This window comes from Neurospora hispaniola (genome assembly GCF_033458365.1).
Source record: "Neurospora hispaniola strain FGSC 10403 chromosome Unknown B0T23scaffold_6, whole genome shotgun sequence".
In the NCBI taxonomy this organism is placed as follows: domain Eukaryota; kingdom Fungi; phylum Ascomycota; class Sordariomycetes; order Sordariales; family Sordariaceae; genus Neurospora; species Neurospora hispaniola.
Window position 1 is genome coordinate 246,433 of NW_026944411.1, and position 19,291 is coordinate 265,723.

A 19,291-nucleotide genomic window follows, 5' to 3' on the forward strand; every position below is an offset into this window, starting at 1 on the left:
TCCTTTACTTTGGATTATGTAGCACTGCAGTGCAAGACATTGACAGACGTTATGCGCGGAGAGGTATGCAGAAGCAAGTGAAGTTGGATGTCGAGGAAAGGAGACCACGGACATAAAAAAAAGGGGGGGTGGGAGGAGGGGGTTGTTTACAGTACAGTATCTTTCTTCGCACCTATGGTACTGTATCTCACTCTCTAAGCCGATTCAGCACAGCCAAGGAGAAGGATGCGCGGCCTGCAGATGGGACAAGGACGGAGGAATCTGAAGAGGCATAAGCTTCGTCAATGGCGTTGGATGATGCCGCGGTGAGGCCAGTTGGATAGACGCAACCTAAGTGGAAACAGAAGCCGATTGGTAAAGACGATGATCAAGTCCCGCTGGGCCTTGTTTCTCACACGATCACTTGCCCTTTGGTAGGTAGGTATTCATCAACGAAAGTCGCCATCCCCACTAACAAAGCCGGGCCTACAAACACATGCTTCTCTTTTTGCGCCTGGGGTCGCTTGCCGCCCCGGGCAATTAGGTAAGTAGGTAGTGTACACTACGACGGCCCAACCTTGCCAACCACGCCGACCCAACGCCAAAACCCCCGTGGTCCCTTGTGTGCCTGGTGGTCCCTTGGCCTCTTGTCTAGGTTGTTCTCTCCAAGGTCGCCCCTGACTGGACGAGTCTGGATCGAGTAACCGTGTTTGGCTAGTCCTGTCAAAGGTCCCCTACGTAAGGGTACGTACCCTCTTTCAATGTCCCGCCTTGATTCTCGCCAGCCTGCGCCGCGCTGTCCACCCAACTGCACGTGAAATTCGCGAACGATTCAACGAAAAGAAAAGTGGATTACGGTTGGCCAAGCCCAACAACGGGCAACCACCGCCACCCGCCCTGTACTCTAGTGTAGACCCCATCACCATCACCGCAAGTCGAATCTTTCGAGGTTTCAACCCTGATTGCATCTCGAATTGCGCCCCTCGCCTCATTTGCAGGTTTGGTACCAATAACCGTTTCGCCTTTCCGTCTGACGTCGTCGCTTTTGGCCGCCATTCCATCCGGCCCCCCTCCCCTTCACTCGAGTCACCTTGCCCACCATTTCGGTCCAGTCAAGAGTCGAGAAAGTCGGAGCCTGAGCTGGGGTAGGCTCTAAATTCAGCCGTCATTACGAAACAGCTGCGATTACGGTCAGCTTTAACACGCTATTTGTGTTATTATTTCGCAACTCACTCGCACCCGGCAGTAAGAGACATTCCAGATACCGTTCAGCAGCCATGGTATGAGAAAGACAAAAGGATATCAACTAGCACCGAGTTGGACAGCAGCAAGGCATGATATATACATGAGCATGTCAGGTTGATGTAGGTTCGGATGGACAGATAATTGCACGAGGTGTTCAGCTGTGTGCGTTCAGTGCTATAGGCTGTAATCAAGTAGAAATCACCGGGCCAGCACTGGAAACCAAAGGACAACGAGAGAAGAAACAGCCTCCCCAAACCTCTCAAAATGGCATACCCCGTCTTGCCTAGCCCAGACAACTTCCTCGCTGTTGCTCTCGTCATCAACCGTTCTCGGGACGGCCCGCGATTTGTCTTCCACTATCCCCCCCATGTCTTGCCACCACAGGCTACAGCAGCCGCAAGAGATGGCGACGATCTGGACGATCTGGACGAGGAAGACGAGGCCCTTCTGCATCGAGTCACCCATGCCGTTGGCCTCGATGCCAGCTCTTCATCCCCGTTAAAGGAGTCCGAGCTGTCGCAGTGGAACCACGACGACCATCTCATCACCGAGAGCGGCACACAGATTGTTCCTTGGGAGCACGTTGCTGGCTTCCCGACCAAGGATCTGGAAAACATTCTGACTCCGGCCAGGGCCTATCACAAACGCTTGTTCCAGGTTTCCCTGGATTCTCTCTACTGCGTTTCATATCCCATCTATGTGCCAGAGAACGGGGTCTGGCGGAAGAAGAGCAAGAAGCAGCAAAAGCACCGGGATCACGATGACACCGCCCCTACAGACACGGATGGTCCCGCCAGGACCAGTGACAAAGGCCCCTCGGATGTAGACCAGCTTGCTGCCAAACCAGCCGAAGAGGCCGAAGACAAGAAAAGCTCCATGACCATGTTCAACCTTGTCTTCATCTTGAACCCCCGACGGCATGAGGTTGCCGACCTTGTCGACATACTCTACACGCATATCATCAAGAAAGTCAACAAGGCATACAAGTACTGCCAGCAGAGGGGTGATTTCATCTGGAAGGAATCTAAGAAGATTCTAGCCTTGAAGGACAAGGGCCGGGAAGATAGTGAGTGTATCCATCAACTCCATCGCTGCGGGCTCCTGCTAATGTACCTGCTTGTGAATCAGAGAGGAAGATGAGTCAGTTGTGGGAGGAAATCCTATCAAACTCTTCACTGGCAGCGTCTATGCAGGACATATACGACGCCATATCACGAAACAGAATTGCTGCCATTCAGCTTGAGACCATTGAGGGTGTGGTCACTCACTCGGTGCAGATTCCTGTACCATTCCATGTGCCCGACCTGCCACAGGACGGCCAAGCGGAGGAGCAGCTTGGCCTGTGGTTGACGACGGCAAACTCATTGCAAGCCGACGAGAACGTAGAGGAGCCCGAATATCTGGACAAGACCTTTGCGCTCCTCCTGATGGCAGAAGAGAAGAAAGTTATCAACGAATTATTGGGCCCCGAATCCGACCCTACTACACAGGCCATGATCGAGTTTGTACGCAGATGCAAGCCCAATCTCTCCTTCCACCAGGTGCAACAACAGGCAAGTAGTATCCTTTCGCCTGCCCAGGTGCGGAGGTTCGCCGAACACTTCATATTCTGGCGACGAGCCATCGCCATACCGCCTTTGCACGGCCGCGATATGTACATTGTGAGTCCCAACTGCGATCTGCGCAGACTTCCTCAAGCATCTGCGCAGTGGGCGAGACAGTTCCCACTTTCACCACCGTTGCCCAATTTCCTGGCCGAGCTGAGTGTTGCCCCACGGCCGTATAAACTGCACTGTCCGAGTAAGGCTCACCGGCCTCTTTATATGGCTATGCTGGCGTGGTTGATGCGCGGCGGTTGGGTTACCCAGCTCTGCACCTTTGCGTACGTTGTGGTCTGGCCGGAGATCATATACGAAGTTGAATATGAACTAGAGGCAGAAGAGATTGCGCACGAGAAGGCGAAAGCACAGAATAGGGGTCGGGAGGACCAAGGCCACAAACACGACGATATGCTGTCTCCAACAACGGTGGCGGACAACAGTGGTGACATCGGAGGACCCGGTAATAACGTGTTGGCAGCGGCACTCAGCGAGGGTCCCTTAGCAGGCTTCGCCGGATCTGGATTCCTTTCGCTCGCAGCCGAGTCGGCATCGGCCTCAGACCTGGATTCCTCGGCAGCAACTCTCCGTGACCTGTCCAATTCACAGTCACCAACCCTTTCCCGCGCCCATCCAGCTTCTACCCCCATCAACGAGTTCCTCCCCACCCTAACTTCGCCTATGTCAACCACTTCCCTCTCAACCCTCATTCTCGGAACCAGCGACTACATGACCAACTCCCACAAAGACAACTACAACAACAATGGCTCCTCCTCTCCCACAGCCTCCTACGCCTCCGCCAACACTCTCAGCATGCTCAACCCGCCCCGCCCCAGCCTTCAACTCACCCGCACCATATCTGAAGATACCAACGCCTCAGCCGGTACTTCCTCCACGCACCATCAGCCGACCCCCGCCGAACTGGCCGCAGAAAAAGCCCGACTGGAGCGCATAGCCGACAAAGCGGCGCGCGAGCTCGCGGAGCGGGCCATGGCGCACGCGCGAAAGGCTGTGCCGCAGGCGACGAGACACCCGAGCGTAAACCATGCTAAACACCTGCTGGGCATGAGTCCGCATATTATACTGGATGCGAAGAAGGCGACGGGGAAGGAGAGTTTGTACTTGAGTGCTATTGAAAGAAGGTTGAGGGGGCGGGGTGGGGAGGTGGCTACGACGACGGCGGCGACTGTTGCTCCTGCTGGTGCATCTGAGGCCGGTACTGGTGGTGACGCTGCAGCCACGGACGGTGCTGGTGTGGAAGGATCGGGGACGGGGTCGGAGGATGCTGCTGCTGGAGCTGGTAACGGCAACAACAACAAAAACAGCAGCAGTGCCAATGCTTCCGCAAACACCGCTACAAGCAATGATGCCACAAACATCGCATCCTCCTCTGCGACCGATATCAACACCACCGGCGCCGGCGCGAAAACAGCCGGTGGAACCGGAACGTCAGGAGGAGGGCGTACCGTCTCCGGATCAGCCAGCGCTCAACGAGGGACTAAGGACTGGGACGAGCGGGTGGCTAACACGTGGCCTCAGTTCTGGAAGTACTTCAATGGGCGGTCGGCGCTGGAGCGGATTGCTTTGCAAGAGGATATGAAGCGGAAGGAGGCGTGGTCGTTATTGACGGCTATGAGCGAGTATTTGTTGTGTACCAGACATTGGTGAAGCTGTCGATGGGCAAGGGGCTGTCTATATACATAGTATTTCCATTGTCATGCTGTTAAACACAATAGTTGACTGCGGGCACTAATATTGGACAATCAAAGTATTTCGGGGGAGAAGGCTTTTCGCTATCGGCCCATAACCTAGTCTACATTGTCGTTAATCACGATGGACAGTCGGCGCACCAGTGAACCTTCCCTCACCTGTCACCTAGTGAAATCGCTCAACAATCGAAGTCACGGGGCAACCGTGGAGGTTCTTACCTTCCACTTGTTAGACAGTGTCGTTCCTTTCTCGAGTTTGGTGTCTCCAGGAAGGAACAGCCACAGCCCATCCGAATACAGACGAGAAAGGTCAGCTTCCCTTGGTCGATACACTAGGTACCTCTAGCCGGAGGGCTGGCACGAATCAGTCCATGAATGCGCCGCCCGACAGCCCTGAATACCTATGGCCTACACGGGTTTGTCGGATTGAGGGCACATTGATCGATATTATAAGGAGAGTCACCAGGCTTGGGTAGGAGTATGGTGTGATACAAGTAATCGATCGAATAGAGCGGTGATTGTCATGCTTCTTAGATAGAATCGACGAGAAACAAAGCCAACTCCTCCTTCATGCTACCCCGATGGAATCCTCCAAAGCGCCTGAGGTATAATCGTCATAAGCAGGAGAAACCCAGGTAGTACGCCATAGTGACCAGCACCCTAAAACAAAACAAGGACAGACGGAACACCGAAGAAACCGAGCCAGCAGAGTTACGCTAAAAATGATACTTCCGAAACAAGAAGAACAGAAAAAAAAACAAAAAAACACCATCCCTCTGCACTATCACGCAAGCGCCGTACCGAGGAAGTAAGCCGTCATGCCTTCCGTGTACACATGATGCTCGGTCAGAAAACAAGATCGACAGCTAAAAAAGAAAGAATAGAAAGGAAACCCGAAACAGAATAAAAAACAAGACCCAGTCTGTACGCCCATGTGCCAAATCACATTTGTGCTCAATCCCTGAACGACCAGTGAAATGCTAAGTACCTAGACCCCGTTCCCAATGTGCCGCTGCGATGAAAATGCAGATCAGGGATATGAAAGCCTGTCAAGTGATGATCATGGCCGAGATAATAAATGATATGTCCATAGGGTTCCAAGCGATGGTTAAGAGATGAGAAAGCCCCCCGCCCTGCGTTCGCAACAAAAGAAAAGAGAAGATAAACTATAATCCACACTAGCATCGCGATCAACCAAATCCGATTCCTACGATCATTGAGTCAAGTCCATTCCATACTCGTCCTCCTCTTTGAACTCCATGTCAGCGCCGTCATCCTCATATTCAAGGAAGTCGCCGGCATCGAGGCCATCGTTGAACTTCCCGTCGGCGCCACCATGGGCGGGACTGGTGGAAAGGTGTTCGCCATTGACACCGTTGGTGTTCAAGGGCTCACCCTTGTAGTCCGTATGATGGGGAACGCGAAGGCCAGTGCCAGCCGTGCGAGAGTACGAGAAACCCCGGGTCTTCCCGCTACCGTCCTCTCCTCTGGCAATGGCCTCCATAAGCTCTGTCTGCATCCGCTTCTCATCATCGGTGATCTCAAAGGGTACCGTACCCCCACGCTCCAACAAGGCATTGATGAGCTCTTCTTGTTGTTGGATCTTGAGGTAGGCCATCCACATAAGATCTCGAGTCCAGCTCACCGCACCATTCAAAATATCGCCCTTGTTGGGGCCCTTATCCTTCTCCTCAATCGGCAGGCCTGTCGTAATGTTTCCAGCCGTGCTGCCAGCCGCTCGTCTGGCTCCAGGTCCAGCTAGGGCTGATGTGGCTTGGGAAGGACTTGAAATGCCCGCAAGCGTGGGTGAAAGGGGCGTTCCGTTTTGAATTGCCTTGCGAATCTTTTCATCCTCTAGACGATGGGCAGGGACAAGCTTGCTAAGATCTTGAATGCGCTCGTTGATATTATCACGTCTCCGTCTTTCAACGAGGTTATGTGACTCGCGCCTCCTCTTCCTCTTTGCTTCTTGTGTCGACACAGAGGAGGTCGCGGTGCCAAGCTTGGCGGGCATGGATGTGCCGCCCTTCAACAGAATGTCATTGATCTGAGCATGGGGGCCATGAAGGCCTGCCTGAAGAGGTGAGGAGAAACCAGACCCAGGAAACGAGGAGAGACTCTGTGGGGTTTGCATCCATTGCGCGGAATGGGACTTCTCATGGTGGGGGCCTGATGTTCTGATGGGCTGAGGGCCAAATGATCCCGAGTTCACCGACAGTCCGGCCATGTCTATCGCCTTGGGGGTAAGAGGGCTTCGTGTGGTGGACGACTTGCGCTGCATGGTTTGCGGTATCCTGGTATGTGCCTTTGCGCTCAAGAAATTTGGGTCAGTCCCATCACTGTTCATGTCGGTATTCGCCAATGGTGACCCAGCGTATGACATGGGCGACTGGAGCGATGTTCCGAAGGATTGAGGGTGCTGCATTTGCCGAAAATGCGAGAAGTTATGGACAAATGGCGATGCTATCGGATCGCCGTCGGGAGTGCTCGAATAGCCGTTTGTATGAGCTTGGTTGATGGGCAGGCTTTGATGGTAAGAATCCGGAAAGTTCATGCCAACATCATTCATTCCGCCAAAGTCTTGCCCATGACCCTGCATTCCGACATGAGGATCACTGGGACTGTTCAAACCATCGAGAAGTTCATCGTCTCCAAACAAAGCTGAGCCGCTAGAAAACCCATTCGACGAGTTGTTGGTGTGGTTGAGGTAGTTGTTTTGGAAGGAGCCATGAAAATTGGCCCCCATGGCCAGGTCGTTCGGGTCAATGCCTCCTCCACTGTGCCCGCCCATTGGGAATCCGTGTTGTGCCATGTTGTTGGGAATCGTACTGGTGGATCCTTCGGTGTCTGCTTGCGTGTCCTTGTTCTTCCAGAGCCAACGATGTGGCGCCTAGACGAGTTTATTGAATAAGGAGGGCCCTAGAGTGCCACCAAGCGTCAGCAAAAGAAATCCCAGCCTCGTACCAAGTGATGTGGGTATGTATGGGGGGCTTACCTTCGCAAACAGCCAGCCATAAAATGGAAGTATAAAGCAACCGAACAACAGTGAGGTTGAGTATGACTCGGTGCCGCGGTTGGAGTGGTGGGTTTGCTTGGAGCGATGCGGGAAGATGTCAGGAGAGAGCAAACTGCAAGGCTGACGTGTCGCTGAGTCGCGGTGGTCTGAGGACAAGATATTCGGTGGGAACTGGGGATCAATGGCATCCAATTCCTTCGCAAGCACTTGCAAGGTTTGCGCAGGAACTCAGAACCGTGTCGTCGAGGGATGTCGAAGTCGGCGGTTGGTGAACGGTTTAATGTGGGCGATTGTGGTGAATGTCGGGTTGGGGTGTGTAGCCGCCTAACTGCCCTTGGCAATGTTCGGGGAAGTTTGTAACGAGTGCCCGTGAAGGCAAGGGAGCCAAGTCGCCGGAGAGGACAACAAAGGCAATGCACTGCAATGAAAGAAAAAGAAAGGGGCAAGCGATTGCCCAAACCGCAGCCTTTTTTTTTTATGTCGGATCTTGCCTACGCTTCAGTCGCCGAATAGGAACGGAGAGCGAAAGCGACAAGGGGTGTGAAGTGGTTGCAGGTTGCAGTGGTTGCAGTGGTTCGCGGTTGAGATCCAAGGCTTCAGTTCAATCGGCCTTTTCTGTTGGGCAATGACTGGGATGAGTCAGCAGAACGTCCCGTTTGAATGCACTGCACCGCACCAAGCAGGACAGCGGTAGGTTGCTACCTCGTTGTGGATGTTTTGAAGCAGGTGCGAGGCATCACAGCAGACAGCGGGCAGGGAGAGGCGAGGTGCAGGGAGCAGAATGAGTTGGGAGAGGAAGGAGTCAACTTTGCCAGGTTGTTGTGCGATGTGCGGAGAAAGCGCCGCTGACTCTGAGAGGGAAACTTTTGGGGTGGAAGGTGGGGACTAACAGAAAGGCGGTAAAGCGGAGGCACTGGATGTCCTATTACAGATTGTGTGATGGCGGCCGGCCTATATATGGTACGTACAGCCACAAGGAAGGAATGTACTCCTATCGGTATCGTAATCCGTCCTCTGCCGTGGTATTGGTTTTGCACCACCCTAGCACTCCAAGAGCCCCGGGAGGCAATAAGTGCTGACGCGCCGTGTAAGACCCAAGAGAAGGGTGAGGGAGGGGGGGTAGAGGGGCTGAAGTATTTAGAATTCGCAACGAGACGAGAAGGTTTGCGCGTTGAGATTTCCCTCGGTTTGGGAGGCGTTGTAAAAATGACTTGTTGTCTGTGCACACAGTGCTAGGTGGAAGGCGTTAGAACTTGAGGGCCAACTGAGTGAAGGTCAAGCGCATCGGCCTCGAAATAAGAGCCCTGTCCTTTTCGAGCACCCGACAATATGTATGCGCTCCGAGCGGTAACTTGGCTGGCTGGCTGCGGGCTGTATGAGCGGAATGCAGCGCGGAAGCGGCGGCTGGGAGGCAGGCTGAGTTGTACGTGCTGTTGCGTGAGTCAACTTCCGACGATCAGAGAAGTGCCCAAGAATAATGTTTGCCTCGCTGTTGGGAGAAAGCGAGTCAAAGATAGCTATACAGTTGGAGATCGTGGTGTTATAAAAAGAGGTCAAAACCGTCCCACCTCGAGTGCCCTGCAAGATGATGTCTTAAGCAGAAAGAGAGAGGCGGGGTACGGAGTGGGGAGGAGTAGGCGATGGGGACCTAACGGAGGAGAAAGATCTGAGATGTGATGAGAACGGGGAAAATACCAGAGCCAATTCGCAATGCCTGGTATGCACTTGCAGAGATGGTCGTTGCCTGCGTTTCGCGTAAGAGTGCTAAACTGTGCTATGCCAGTGTTATTGAGGTGAGAGTGCGGTGGTAACTCTTCCGAATGTGTAAGAGATGCCGGCGTGTCGCCGATGAAAAACTAGCACGCAGCCGATGCGCTGGGGTTTGTGCTTGACTATCTCGTTTCGTCTTTCCGACCGTCTTGTTCTTGTGAATGGTTTGAATAGTGCGGGTGCGCTGTAATGAGGAATTCTCAAAGTGTGCGCCGTAACTGATCCATCAACCGTCAACCTCTAAGCAATCATGCCTTGGGGTACTTGCTTGGATCCGGATGCTGCCATCCCCAGACTCGGACTTACACTACCGATCCAAAGTGGGGCCTGGTCAAGCTGATCCCCGGGCCGTCCGCGGGTCCCTAATCTCCTTTCACAGTCTGAACACCGTCCGCTGTCGCCTGCTGTCGACCGCTACCTCACCGCGGGTGACGGTTGCTAACAGTTTTCTCGTTGATCAATGGACCTTCAGGACCATTTGGCGTTGAGCTCAACAAGGCTGACCCCCAAGATGATGATGGATGTAAGTCTCTGTAAGCTGACTGCTCAGCCCAGGTCCGATCACTGATTGGGGCAATCCACGGAACCTTGTATAAGCGAGATAGCCTCCTGGCTGTTGAGTTGAACCTGGGGTGGGTTGCGTGGCCTTGTGTCCTGTCTTTGTGATTCCAGTTTGTCCTACTTCTTAGATTTTTCAGATCCGCAATGCTCTTTGAGACACCACGTCCTTTTTGTCCTGCATGGAAACTGGCCAAATGGATGCCGGTCCCGGTTGGCTAATTGCCCGATGTCTGATGTCTCTGGTTTCTTGTAGTTGTGGAAGGCGTACAGTGAAGCACTGATGTTTGCCTGGCTGAATCTTAACGAGGCTCGTGCAACTTGAGATATGGGAGAATGAAGGTGGCGTTTGAAGTAACTGGACAGTGACAAGGTGAGCGCTGCCTGGTGGTTAGAGATTGATGTTCAGAGTTTATGCAACTTGGCAATAAAGAGTCAAGAATCACAGAAGAAGAATAGTTCGGGTTTCAGTGAAGTTTAACAAAAGCCCATGATATCCAAGCGGCTCATCAGCATCTTATATACTGATATTTACCGAGGAGAGGGTAAAGATGTGTATACGAGGCCACCCACACATTCCACTACCGATGACTTATCAACAATGTCTTCTGATCTTATCGGTCAAAAAGGGTGGGCTGGAATCATGGCAGGAATCAATATGCAATCGCTACAACACTGCCTGATACCCATGCGGATTTCCTTCGACATCTTTCGGGCTGATGATTTAGCTGATCGGGAACATCGGAGGAGATGTGAAATTTTTGTAAAAAGGTATGATGGGCGAGGAGCATCCTGGGATCATGGAGGGCACCTGTCTGTCAGCGTGACTCGGCAGGTGAGACACCAAGGCACACCAATCCGAAAACGTTGATCATGGCAACCTCACACCCAGTTCAGGGCCCATGCTCACACAGTCCAAATCTACCCTACTCCAGACCTTCCTTGGTGGTGCGGACTGCTTTATCCGATCTGAGTTATCTACGCAGCAGTCTGGGTTGTATTCAAGCTTGATAGAGACACAAAGACTCCTAGTGCATAATGCTGCGCTTAGAGCTACCATATACGAACGTACTTGAAAGCTCTGGCAATATGCATGCCAATAAATCTTCAACATGCCATGCACGACGCCTCTCTGTCGAAGAGACTTCGGCCGTAACCATTCACTCATCCAACAAGATGCCCTTCATCAGGCGAACAACAGCCGGCACGATGATTCCGAGGCAGAAAGGGCCACTCACCGAGAAGTTGGGGGTTCGACCGGCATCCAGCACTGCAGTTGAGGAGCCGGCCGATGTAGGACTCTTGGACAGCAAGAGGAAGGATGTTGGCAGATCCTAGCCATCGCCATCTACATCCCCATCGCCGTCTTATCGCGCCAAGTGTCATCTAAGACGTTGAGCCCTCGTCGCTATCGGGATTAGAGCCTACCCTGTCTGATTCTCCAGGTTCCGTAGTAAGACCCCGCGCTACGCAAGCGAGGCGTGTTGGTGAAGCTGCACATACGTACTGTGGTCCTCAGAGGCCCATGGACCCCGCACCATTGCTGACGTTGAAGGACAAGACCGTCAAGGAGACGCCCCATGCTATTCATATAATTTCCATGCTTCCGTTCCTTTGCCGTTTATCGAGTACGGTTGATTGCCGCAAAGCACATCGGAAGTCATTCCTCGCCGCGTCGTCTGTTGAGGGTTGTCTCTCTGGAGCTACATAGTAGTAGTTGTGCAACATTCGACAATGGCTGCCCCTCAGCTGTAGGACTGTTTCCCCTCATGGCGGAGGACTGACTGACAGCCCCTCTAAACGAATGGGTTCAGTTTTGGAGAGGATGCCAGAGGGCGCCCGGCGTGAGGTGAGTGGATGCCTCCCCACGTCGCTTTGGATGCCACCCTGCGAGCTGGGTCCGTGATCACCTTGTGGACCAAGGATGGTATAGACTGGCCAATCAGATGACAGACGGCAAAGCCTGTGGTTGCGTCCGATCAGGCCGTTGCATTCCCACCTCACTGCCGCCGCTAGCTGGCCGAGCTGGCCACTCAGTGTACCTAGTGTAGTGTAAGGTGGCTAGAGCCAGGAAGCTTCAGTCATTCAACTCCGAGCAACCCATGAACCTCACTCGGTTGTTGTGTGCAGGGCAGGGCAGCAACCTCCAGCTGTCACTACCAGTGCGACACGCCCCAACACGCGCATCTGAGCTGCGTACCCCATCCATCACCCTAACGCGATCAACCTATGTGTGTACTAGTCTAGTAGGTATCTAGGCTCTATCATTTGCACCTTCACATAACCACGCACACTAGTCGGCCACCCAGCTATCCCAGATACCCGAGTTGCCGATATCGTGTGCCAGGCATCCCTACGTAACGACACTGTTGAACACGCACACCGCGTCGGAAGGCGGCGACAAACACGGAACTCTCTCTCCCCAGACGACCCCCAAGCGTTTCCAACAATTGGAAGACAGGGGCTTGAACTAGATCGCCAAAACCTGCTATTTTTGCAGCCGATAGCCTCCCGAGCTTGTCGCGTACTTGACTGCGGTATCATCTGAACACCAAACGTGGGTCTTATTCCTGTCGACCTCTGGCCGTCTGGTGGTCGCATGATTGCCTCTTCCCTGATATCAAACATTCAAGACTAATTCTCCCTCTTCGGATACAGTCTGTGGTCGCTTCTGCCGTCAGTCGCCCTACCCGCTGCGAGCGTATCTCACCTTACCGCACCACCCACTCCGGCACCGCTACCCAATAACACCGCTTGCTCGACCATCTACACACCCCTTCTCCATCCGATCTATCACAAGTCAGCTCCGGCCTTGTTTGTCCGTAATCGTCCTCATAGAGACGGTCACTGGACACTCCATCTTTACATAGTTCCAAAGTACTGGCCAGTTTGTGGTCCTGAAGGAAACGAGACCGGAACTCTCCCATTTCACCAAGGCTCCACCCCCACGGTCTCATACTCCCGACACCCGACCCTAGACATCCCCGTCTCTCCATCATGGCTTCGGCGTCTTTCCGAGACTCGCTGAGCTCTCTAGGATGGTCCCGCCGAGAAGCGGACATTCCTGTCAACACGTCCCAACAGCGCGGTCTACTATCATCCATCAAGTCTCTCAACCCCTTCGGCAATGGTGGCTATGTTCAACTACCAACGACTGAAGGCCCCGGTGCTGCTCTTCCAGCCCCTACCCGTCGAGAAGAGGAAGAAGGCTGGTTTGTTTGTGAGTCAACTCCCCTGGTGCTTGCTTCAGTTGCTCGTCTTCCCATGTTGCCTGCTGTGCTTTGCAGCATTTGCCCTTCGTACCCCTGCAGAGGGGATTCGCGGTGCAGGACATGTGCCGCTTTTGCGTTTCCGTGTCTTAGTCACCAGGTTGCTGAGCATGTAGATGGTGGGGGGGAGGGGAGGGTATAGCGGTTTCATCCTCCTTTATATTCACGTCCTCTTTGGAGATCATGGACACTACAGCACAGCTAACGAGTACTCTACAGTGAGCCGGTGGGACCGCATGCTGATTTTCGCTGCTTGCAATCTGGGCGCGCTGGCTTGCTTCGTCCTGGCCTTCGCCTTGTTCCCAGTGTTGTCACTAAAGCCGCGCAAGCTCGTAATCCTGTGAGCGCCTCCTTGTTATTCACAACCTTCCCCCTTCCCTCCATCCACCACCCAAGTTGCTTTCCCAAGCCCAGCCCTTACTCCCTCTCTCGGGAACTTCCCCCCCTCCCCCATTTCTTAACTTGGCTCATCATTATGCACTGGAACCCGCCGCTATATCTGTTTGATGGTGCATATGCACAATATTCGCATGATAGTCTAGCCATGTTGGCGGCCCGATGACTCTACGAGGCCGATCATCCGGCGCTTGGATGACTTGTTGGTATCATCGACATTCTAAGGGGCAGATCGGATAGTCAACTATGGATGTCTTGCTAACGCATGCGGTCCCTGACCCATAGGTGGACCCTCGGCTCGATACTCTTCATCACGTCCTTTGCGGCTATGATGGGACCTTGGGCGTACTTGAAGCACCTGACCTCTGGTACAAGGTTGCCTTTTACATCGGCATACTTTGGCTCCTTGATCCTGACCATGTACTTTGCTCTTAGCGTGAGTTCGCTCTAGCCCTTGTCTGGCGTATCATAGTTGACTAACATGATAGGAAATAGCTACACAGCACCATCCTCACCCTTCTCTCCGCCCTCGTCCAGATGGCGGCTCTGATCTGGTACCTAGTCAGCTACTTCCCTATGGGGGCGGATGGTCTTCGCGTTGCGACCTCCTTCGGGGCCCGCAGAGCCGCCGCCTGGATGTCTGGGTGAACAAATGGATGGTTTGAGATGGGTGTACGCTTGTGGTAGGCCGCTTGGCAGTGCGCTTGTCTGCTGCAGGGCATCTTTGACACGTCTGTGCTCCGACAATGCGTCTTTCGGATTGCGTGTATACTTGAAAGCAGGCTTTGTCAAGTATGGGTTATGGATAGTGCCGTAAATAATACAAGTCATTCTCATCAGAAAGACTCGCGGTTGTTATTCACAATACCATGACTTGTTCCAACGCCACTGCAGCACGCATACTTCCAACAAGCCTGCTTCTCCTCAGACCAGTTCATGCATCCCGTCACAGGTCATCACCTCGAGTCACTTGACATTCCATGCTCTCGAGTCCGTTGGAGTTGCTCAGCATGGTGACGGACGGCTTAAGGGCAAGGCAACCCGAATCCAAGTGGAACGTACTCTACTTACGCTGGCGATCTCTCGTCATGGGAACTGTGCTTGATGGCACCGAACCAAACCAACCGAGTGGGAACCTCGAGCAGAACTTGATGAGCGATATCCCATCTGACTGGAAGCTATCTTCACATCCACACCCACACACTCACAGTCATTGGCACCACAACCGCAAGATAAACCTGTGGAGGCTGGAGCGAACTTGGTTAACACGATCTACGACGCAGCGGACGGCCATCCCATGCCTATTATGTCCATGTCCATCACCGAACCAAGTTCACCGCCCTCGCCCGGACGTGGAGACTTCATCAAGGATGGACGATAATTTGACAAGCACTTGTAACAAGCCTGCTGCTACTGCTGTCAATATCTTGCAGCCGCCATAGAGATAGATATCCCGTGCCATATCTGTCTCATTGTCTCACTACCCCTTCCATGATGCCCACATCACCCTGTTGTCAGTTGTCATAGCCAAGGCACGGTTTGCATGCAGGCAGGGGGAAAATAATGTGAGAAGAGCCATTCTATTCGTCTGCACTATCTATCATTCTACCAAGCCAAATCCCACCGCACAACGCCCAAGTTCCCCGACTCCCAGACACCCATCCATCCTCCATTCCTTCCAAAATGACATTCTCCCCAGCTCCCCTCCCCCGCCCATCAAGTCTCGCGATGCGTCGTCTATTTGGCCCTAGGCAGCAAAGCTACCTAGGTTTCCAGGTAGTGCCACGTGGAGGCATAGACGTCCGACTTCACTACCCTTTTTACCCCACACTTGTGATCGGGAGGGAAAATTGAGCGCGACTTCGCGACTCACAACCCAGCTAGATTAGTACGCCAAAACTCCAAACGCCACCAACTCCCAACGCCCCCAACTCCCAACGCCCCCAACTCCCAACACCCCCAACTCCATCTCCAGTCTATTAAGTCTACATGTTCTTTTTTTTTTTTTCTGTTTTTTGTTTTTTTCTTCTAAGAAAGTCAATGTACTTGCCTGGATGTCTTGTCGATCGCTTGATCGTGCTTCCCGGCTTCGCGCCTCACGGTGTAAGTCCTCCGCCCCGCCCCCCAACTCCTCCGATGCGGTCCGATCGTGCTTCCCGGCTTCGCGCCTCACAGTGTAAGTCCTCCACCCCGCCCCCAACTCCTCCGATGCGGTCCGTCGTGTGAATCTGTTGTCCTCCACTGAGCTGAAAGACTGTTAGTAATTTGTTACAACCAGATTGGGGGTTTGGAAGAACTCACTCCTTGCGCCTCAGATAATCGCCAGGTACTCTCCTCCGCACTCTTACCCCTTCATAGCGCACACAATCTGCACCCGGTGTGCGCGATCATGTTACACTCCCCGCAGAAGACTACACTAGTTGGCTAGTTCGTGTAGACCCGGCCCGAAATAGGGTCCCGGATAACTCTAGGGCCCCGAGGAGCCTTTCGAGCTTCTTCTTGACGACGCCAGTGGGCCTCCAAAGCGACCCGAGCCTGACGTTGCCTCTCCTCCTGAGCAAGACGATTCGCCGCGTACTCTCGCACACGCTCATCATTTGCCCTGCGCCATTGCTGACGCCTCTCTCTCTCCGAAAGCGTGGAGGTGTCCGAGTCCGAACCAGATCCGCGCCTTGCGACGCGCGCTTTCTGCTCCTTCTTGACAGCTGGAATTGGGCTGTCGAAGAAAGAGTGATCTGATAACCAGTCTTCTTCGCCCGATGGATGGAACGATGAACAGACGGAAAAGTTGTCGAGATCGGGACCTTTGGAATCAGCAGGGCTCTAGGCCGCGTCATCGTCGGAACCGTAAAACGAGGGACTCGTGCTCTTGGTCTTGTTGGCGAGCGAGCTTTGCTGTCTCACAGGGGTGCGCGGGACAGCGACGAGAGAGGAAGTCGAGGACTTGGGAGTGTTGCCGTCGAAGGGTGACACAACGGACTTCAGACCAGTGGCGAAGAACTCGGTGAGGTAGTCGAGACCAGAACCGAAGAACTCCAGCATGGCTGAGATGTTGGGATCGTCCGTTGTTGTCTGAGTCGAACAACTGCGATAGTTGGAACCACACCTCTGCTCAGGGAACGATGGAACCTCGGGGAACCAGTCGATGATTTTGTACAGCAGAGATGCGGCGAGTCTGGCCAGCATACCGAACGGCGTGATTGTCGAAAGTGAGTGTGTGCCTGTGACGGCGTCGACAATGCTGATGATTGTACCGATGGTGTGGTGGTCCAGCCACATGACCGATGCCTTCCAAGCCGGCCACAAGGTGGCGTCGAGAAGCTGGAGGCAGTTGGCGGCCGATGTGAAGAGCAGCCAAAGGATCCTCATGAGGAAGGCTCCAATGGGGGACAACTCGTTCGATCTTGGTTGTTGCATTTTGTTGATGGTGATTGCTGAGTGATTGATGAGATGAAAAGCGTTGTTGCAGTTTGCAGAAAATGAAGACAGAATGTTGTTGTTGATGTTGTTGAAAGCTTTGGTTGCGATCGTTGAAGAAGAGGAAAGAGGAGAAGAACGAGAGAGGCCCGGGGCGAGCGCGAGATTTGCTTTAGTCACAGGCTCAGCCCTACAAAAAAAACAGCCGATTTGGGAAGGCGCGCCCTATTGGCTATTGGTGGACACGTTTTGGGAAGGCGCGCCTTACTGGTGGACGCGGGCACTCTTTGTCCGGAGCGTGTCAGGGGGTGTTTCGAATCTGCCCGAGGGTCTGCGGGGGAGTGTACAGGCAACTAGGCACCTGAAGAGAGAAGGAAATACAGGAGGCAAGTGACCCCTAGGGCAAGTGAAGTAGCGAGAGGTAGGCGCGAATAAAGCTTCAGCGGGGAAGTCCAAGGGCCTGAAATGATTAGAGGTATCGCTAGAGGTAGGTAGGTGGTACCTGTAGCAGAGATGTTTAACGACTCTTATAGAAGGTGGTCTGGGCCTTGCATCAGTGGAGATGGGGGTGCCTCTGGAGGATCTTGCCTGAACGGTCGTATGAAGCCATCGCGGTCGCCAATGAAGGGGGTTTGGGAGCAACCACCACTTTCATTGCTTTGGAGTTTTATCTGAGAATCTGCATTTATATGCCGTGAGGTTGAACTTGGCGATTGTATAATATGTCATTGGTCAGCCCTATTTGTGGATCCGCGCACCGGTGTCTCGGTTCCTGGTTCCTGCTTGCTGAAGTGGCGTCCAACCCTTGTCATGTACTGTCCCCCCCCCCCCCCCGGTCCTCCGACCCAAACATCCCATAAGGGATCATCGTTTCGCCATGAGCATGCGCATGCAGGATATCCGACAAGCCTTTGAGGGCAGAAGTATGTTGTGGGATTATACTACTTGTGGGTCAATACTTGTGATTGGCATTGTCTACAGGCACAGACTATCTCCTTCTGCAGGGCAGTCAAGGGTTACGGTGTTACCCGAACTGCGGCCGAAGACCCTGAATCTGCTTGCGGTGATGCAAAACGGCGGTGCACATGCAGACATTTCAAGGTACGTTTTCTTCAATGGAATGCTTCTACACCGTTGCGGTAGAGACACTGCCTCATGTGACCAGTCGCTTGACGTACAGGTAGATCCGAACAATTAGCCAACGCAGACCCACATCCCGCTCCGATGGACGACGACAAGTCCGTCTTCAGTTCTCGGCGCGGCAAAGCCTTTCGAATGTCGATTTTTCCTCGAAACAAACGAAGCGTGCGTTTCACTCTCAACCCGTGACGCTCAATGGGGGGATGTACCTCCATCAAATTATCTGACAACAACACTAGGCTACCCACTAGCTCTTTCGCCGATGCAGCAGCTCCTCATCATTAAAATCTTGAACAAGGAGGCCAAAGAAGGCCATGTAGACGGTACAAGACAGTATTTTCGTCAACCAACTGTATGCAGCAGTTCTGTCCATACTCGAAAGAGCGACGCAAGAACACACCAAGAGACCATGGCCCAATAGAACCACGAGTCTGATCGAATCTCGACCTGTATGGACAACAACCAGATGCTAAAGGACTCTATCTGATGAACAAAGAAAAAGCCAGCGTCGCGCCAAACAATCTTACTCGACAACTATTGATGCTACCAGCACATATTCTACCATACTCTTTATCATTTTCGCCCATTGTTGGTATACGCCCTTCCTCGACCCTATCCCAACTATTGCGACACGGCGCAGATGAGCAACCTAAAATCAAGCCAGAAAGCGACCCCAGCGGCCAAACCGATGAACGACTCCATAAACGCACGTAGAACAAAGCTTTGCCATAATGTATCGGGTTCGGTGTCTGTTCCAGGCCTAGCAATATTTGACACGACAGCCAATGACCATGTACCGAAAACACCTGTCAAACGTTTCGGGTATCCATAAGAACTTGTTCCAACAGCAACACTTCATTTCAATCTCGGAAAAACACACCGTACTGGTTGTTATTCCCCGGCGAGTGGTTGAAGATTTCCAAAGATGATCGCGGCCCCTAGTTGAGGATGTCGCAGAAATGGGGGCATTGGATCTACGATTATTTGCACCCTCCCCGCGAACCAAGTGCATTCGGGAAAATGGTTAAATCCGAGCCACAGTCTCAGTGCCCTCATGAGCTCACACGTTTCAAGTTGTTAATATGCTCCGTTGCAGGTTTTATGCCATCCACGTTCTCGTCAAGGTTGATGCGAACCATTGCGCCCAAGTAATTCCCTGCTCCGCTCACCACTTAACAAATTACCTTTACCTAG

At 53.1% G+C, this 19,291-nt stretch overlaps 6 protein-coding genes across 6 annotated transcripts; 3 read left to right on the forward strand and 3 right to left on the reverse strand.

The window, feature by feature from the left end:
* Window positions 1-1,308: 1,308 nt before the first annotated feature.
* On the forward strand, window positions 1,309-4,573 carry B0T23DRAFT_183076 (nitrogen permease regulator of amino acid transport activity 3-domain-containing protein). The gene is made up of 2 exons (XM_062833099.1): window positions 1,309-2,290; window positions 2,353-4,573. Exons 1-2 carry the CDS (start codon window positions 1,489-1,491, stop codon window positions 4,488-4,490), a joined length of 2,940 nt encoding a protein of 979 aa, XP_062690429.1. The 5' UTR covers window positions 1,309-1,488; the 3' UTR covers window positions 4,491-4,573.
* A 950-nt stretch (window positions 4,574-5,523) lies between these two features.
* Window positions 5,524-7,822, reverse strand: B0T23DRAFT_183047 (uncharacterized protein). The gene is made up of 2 exons (XM_062833098.1): window positions 7,527-7,822; window positions 5,524-7,450 (listed from the first exon to the last, which is right to left on the reverse strand). Exon 2 carries the CDS (start codon window positions 7,341-7,343, stop codon window positions 5,745-5,747), a length of 1,599 nt encoding a protein of 532 aa, XP_062690430.1. The 5' UTR covers window positions 7,344-7,450; window positions 7,527-7,822; the 3' UTR covers window positions 5,524-5,744.
* Window positions 7,823-12,688: 4,866 nt separating this feature from the next.
* On the forward strand, window positions 12,689-14,354 carry B0T23DRAFT_183127 (Got1/Sft2-like family-domain-containing protein). Its single transcript, XM_062833101.1, has 4 exons — window positions 12,689-13,095; window positions 13,364-13,484; window positions 13,826-13,976; window positions 14,036-14,354. The coding sequence occupies exons 1-4, from the start codon at window positions 12,873-12,875 to the stop codon at window positions 14,186-14,188; spliced, it is 648 nt and encodes a 215-aa protein (XP_062690431.1). The 5' UTR covers window positions 12,689-12,872; the 3' UTR covers window positions 14,189-14,354.
* Window positions 14,355-15,535: 1,181 nt separating this feature from the next.
* On the reverse strand, window positions 15,536-16,363 carry B0T23DRAFT_421600 (uncharacterized protein; the record flags this gene model as incomplete). The annotated part of the gene is made up of 2 exons (XM_062839771.1): window positions 15,536-15,786; window positions 15,842-16,363. A coding segment is annotated over one exon (399 nt), but the record flags the coding sequence as incomplete, so codon positions are not given.
* B0T23DRAFT_183122 (uncharacterized protein) lies at window positions 16,163-17,214 on the reverse strand. Its single transcript, XM_062833100.1, has one exon. It carries the CDS (start codon window positions 16,955-16,957, stop codon window positions 16,364-16,366), a length of 594 nt encoding a protein of 197 aa, XP_062690433.1. The 5' UTR covers window positions 16,958-17,214; the 3' UTR covers window positions 16,163-16,363.
* Window positions 17,215-17,679: 465 nt separating this feature from the next.
* B0T23DRAFT_406037 (uncharacterized protein) lies at window positions 17,680-18,518 on the forward strand (the record flags this gene model as incomplete). The annotated part of the gene is made up of 4 exons (XM_062839071.1): window positions 17,680-17,769; window positions 17,939-18,062; window positions 18,138-18,206; window positions 18,337-18,518. 4 exons carry the CDS (start codon window positions 17,680-17,682, stop codon window positions 18,516-18,518), a joined length of 465 nt encoding a protein of 154 aa, XP_062690434.1.
* Between the last annotated feature and the right edge of the window lie 773 nt (window positions 18,519-19,291).

Excerpts from the sequence above, each read along its gene's own strand:
- B0T23DRAFT_183122 (XM_062833100.1), bottom strand. The coding sequence starts at position 16,957 with ATGCAACAACCAAGATCGAACGAGTTGTCCCCCATTGGAGCCTTCCTC.
- B0T23DRAFT_183127 (XM_062833101.1), top strand. The coding sequence starts at position 12,873 with ATGGCTTCGGCGTCTTTCCGAGACTCGCTGAGCTCTCTAGGATGGTCC. Across the intron at positions 13,096-13,363 it reads GGAAGAAGGCTGGTTTGTTT|TGAGCCGGTGGGACCGCATG; the intron begins GTGAGTCAACTC and ends AGTACTCTACAG. Across the intron at positions 13,485-13,825 it reads CCGCGCAAGCTCGTAATCCT|GTGGACCCTCGGCTCGATAC; the intron begins GTGAGCGCCTCC and ends CCTGACCCATAG.
- B0T23DRAFT_183076 (XM_062833099.1), top strand. The coding sequence starts at position 1,489 with ATGGCATACCCCGTCTTGCCTAGCCCAGACAACTTCCTCGCTGTTGCT. Across the intron at positions 2,291-2,352 it reads GGACAAGGGCCGGGAAGATA|AGAGGAAGATGAGTCAGTTG; the intron begins GTGAGTGTATCC and ends CTTGTGAATCAG.
- B0T23DRAFT_183047 (XM_062833098.1), bottom strand. The coding sequence starts at position 7,343 with ATGGCACAACACGGATTCCCAATGGGCGGGCACAGTGGAGGAGGCATT.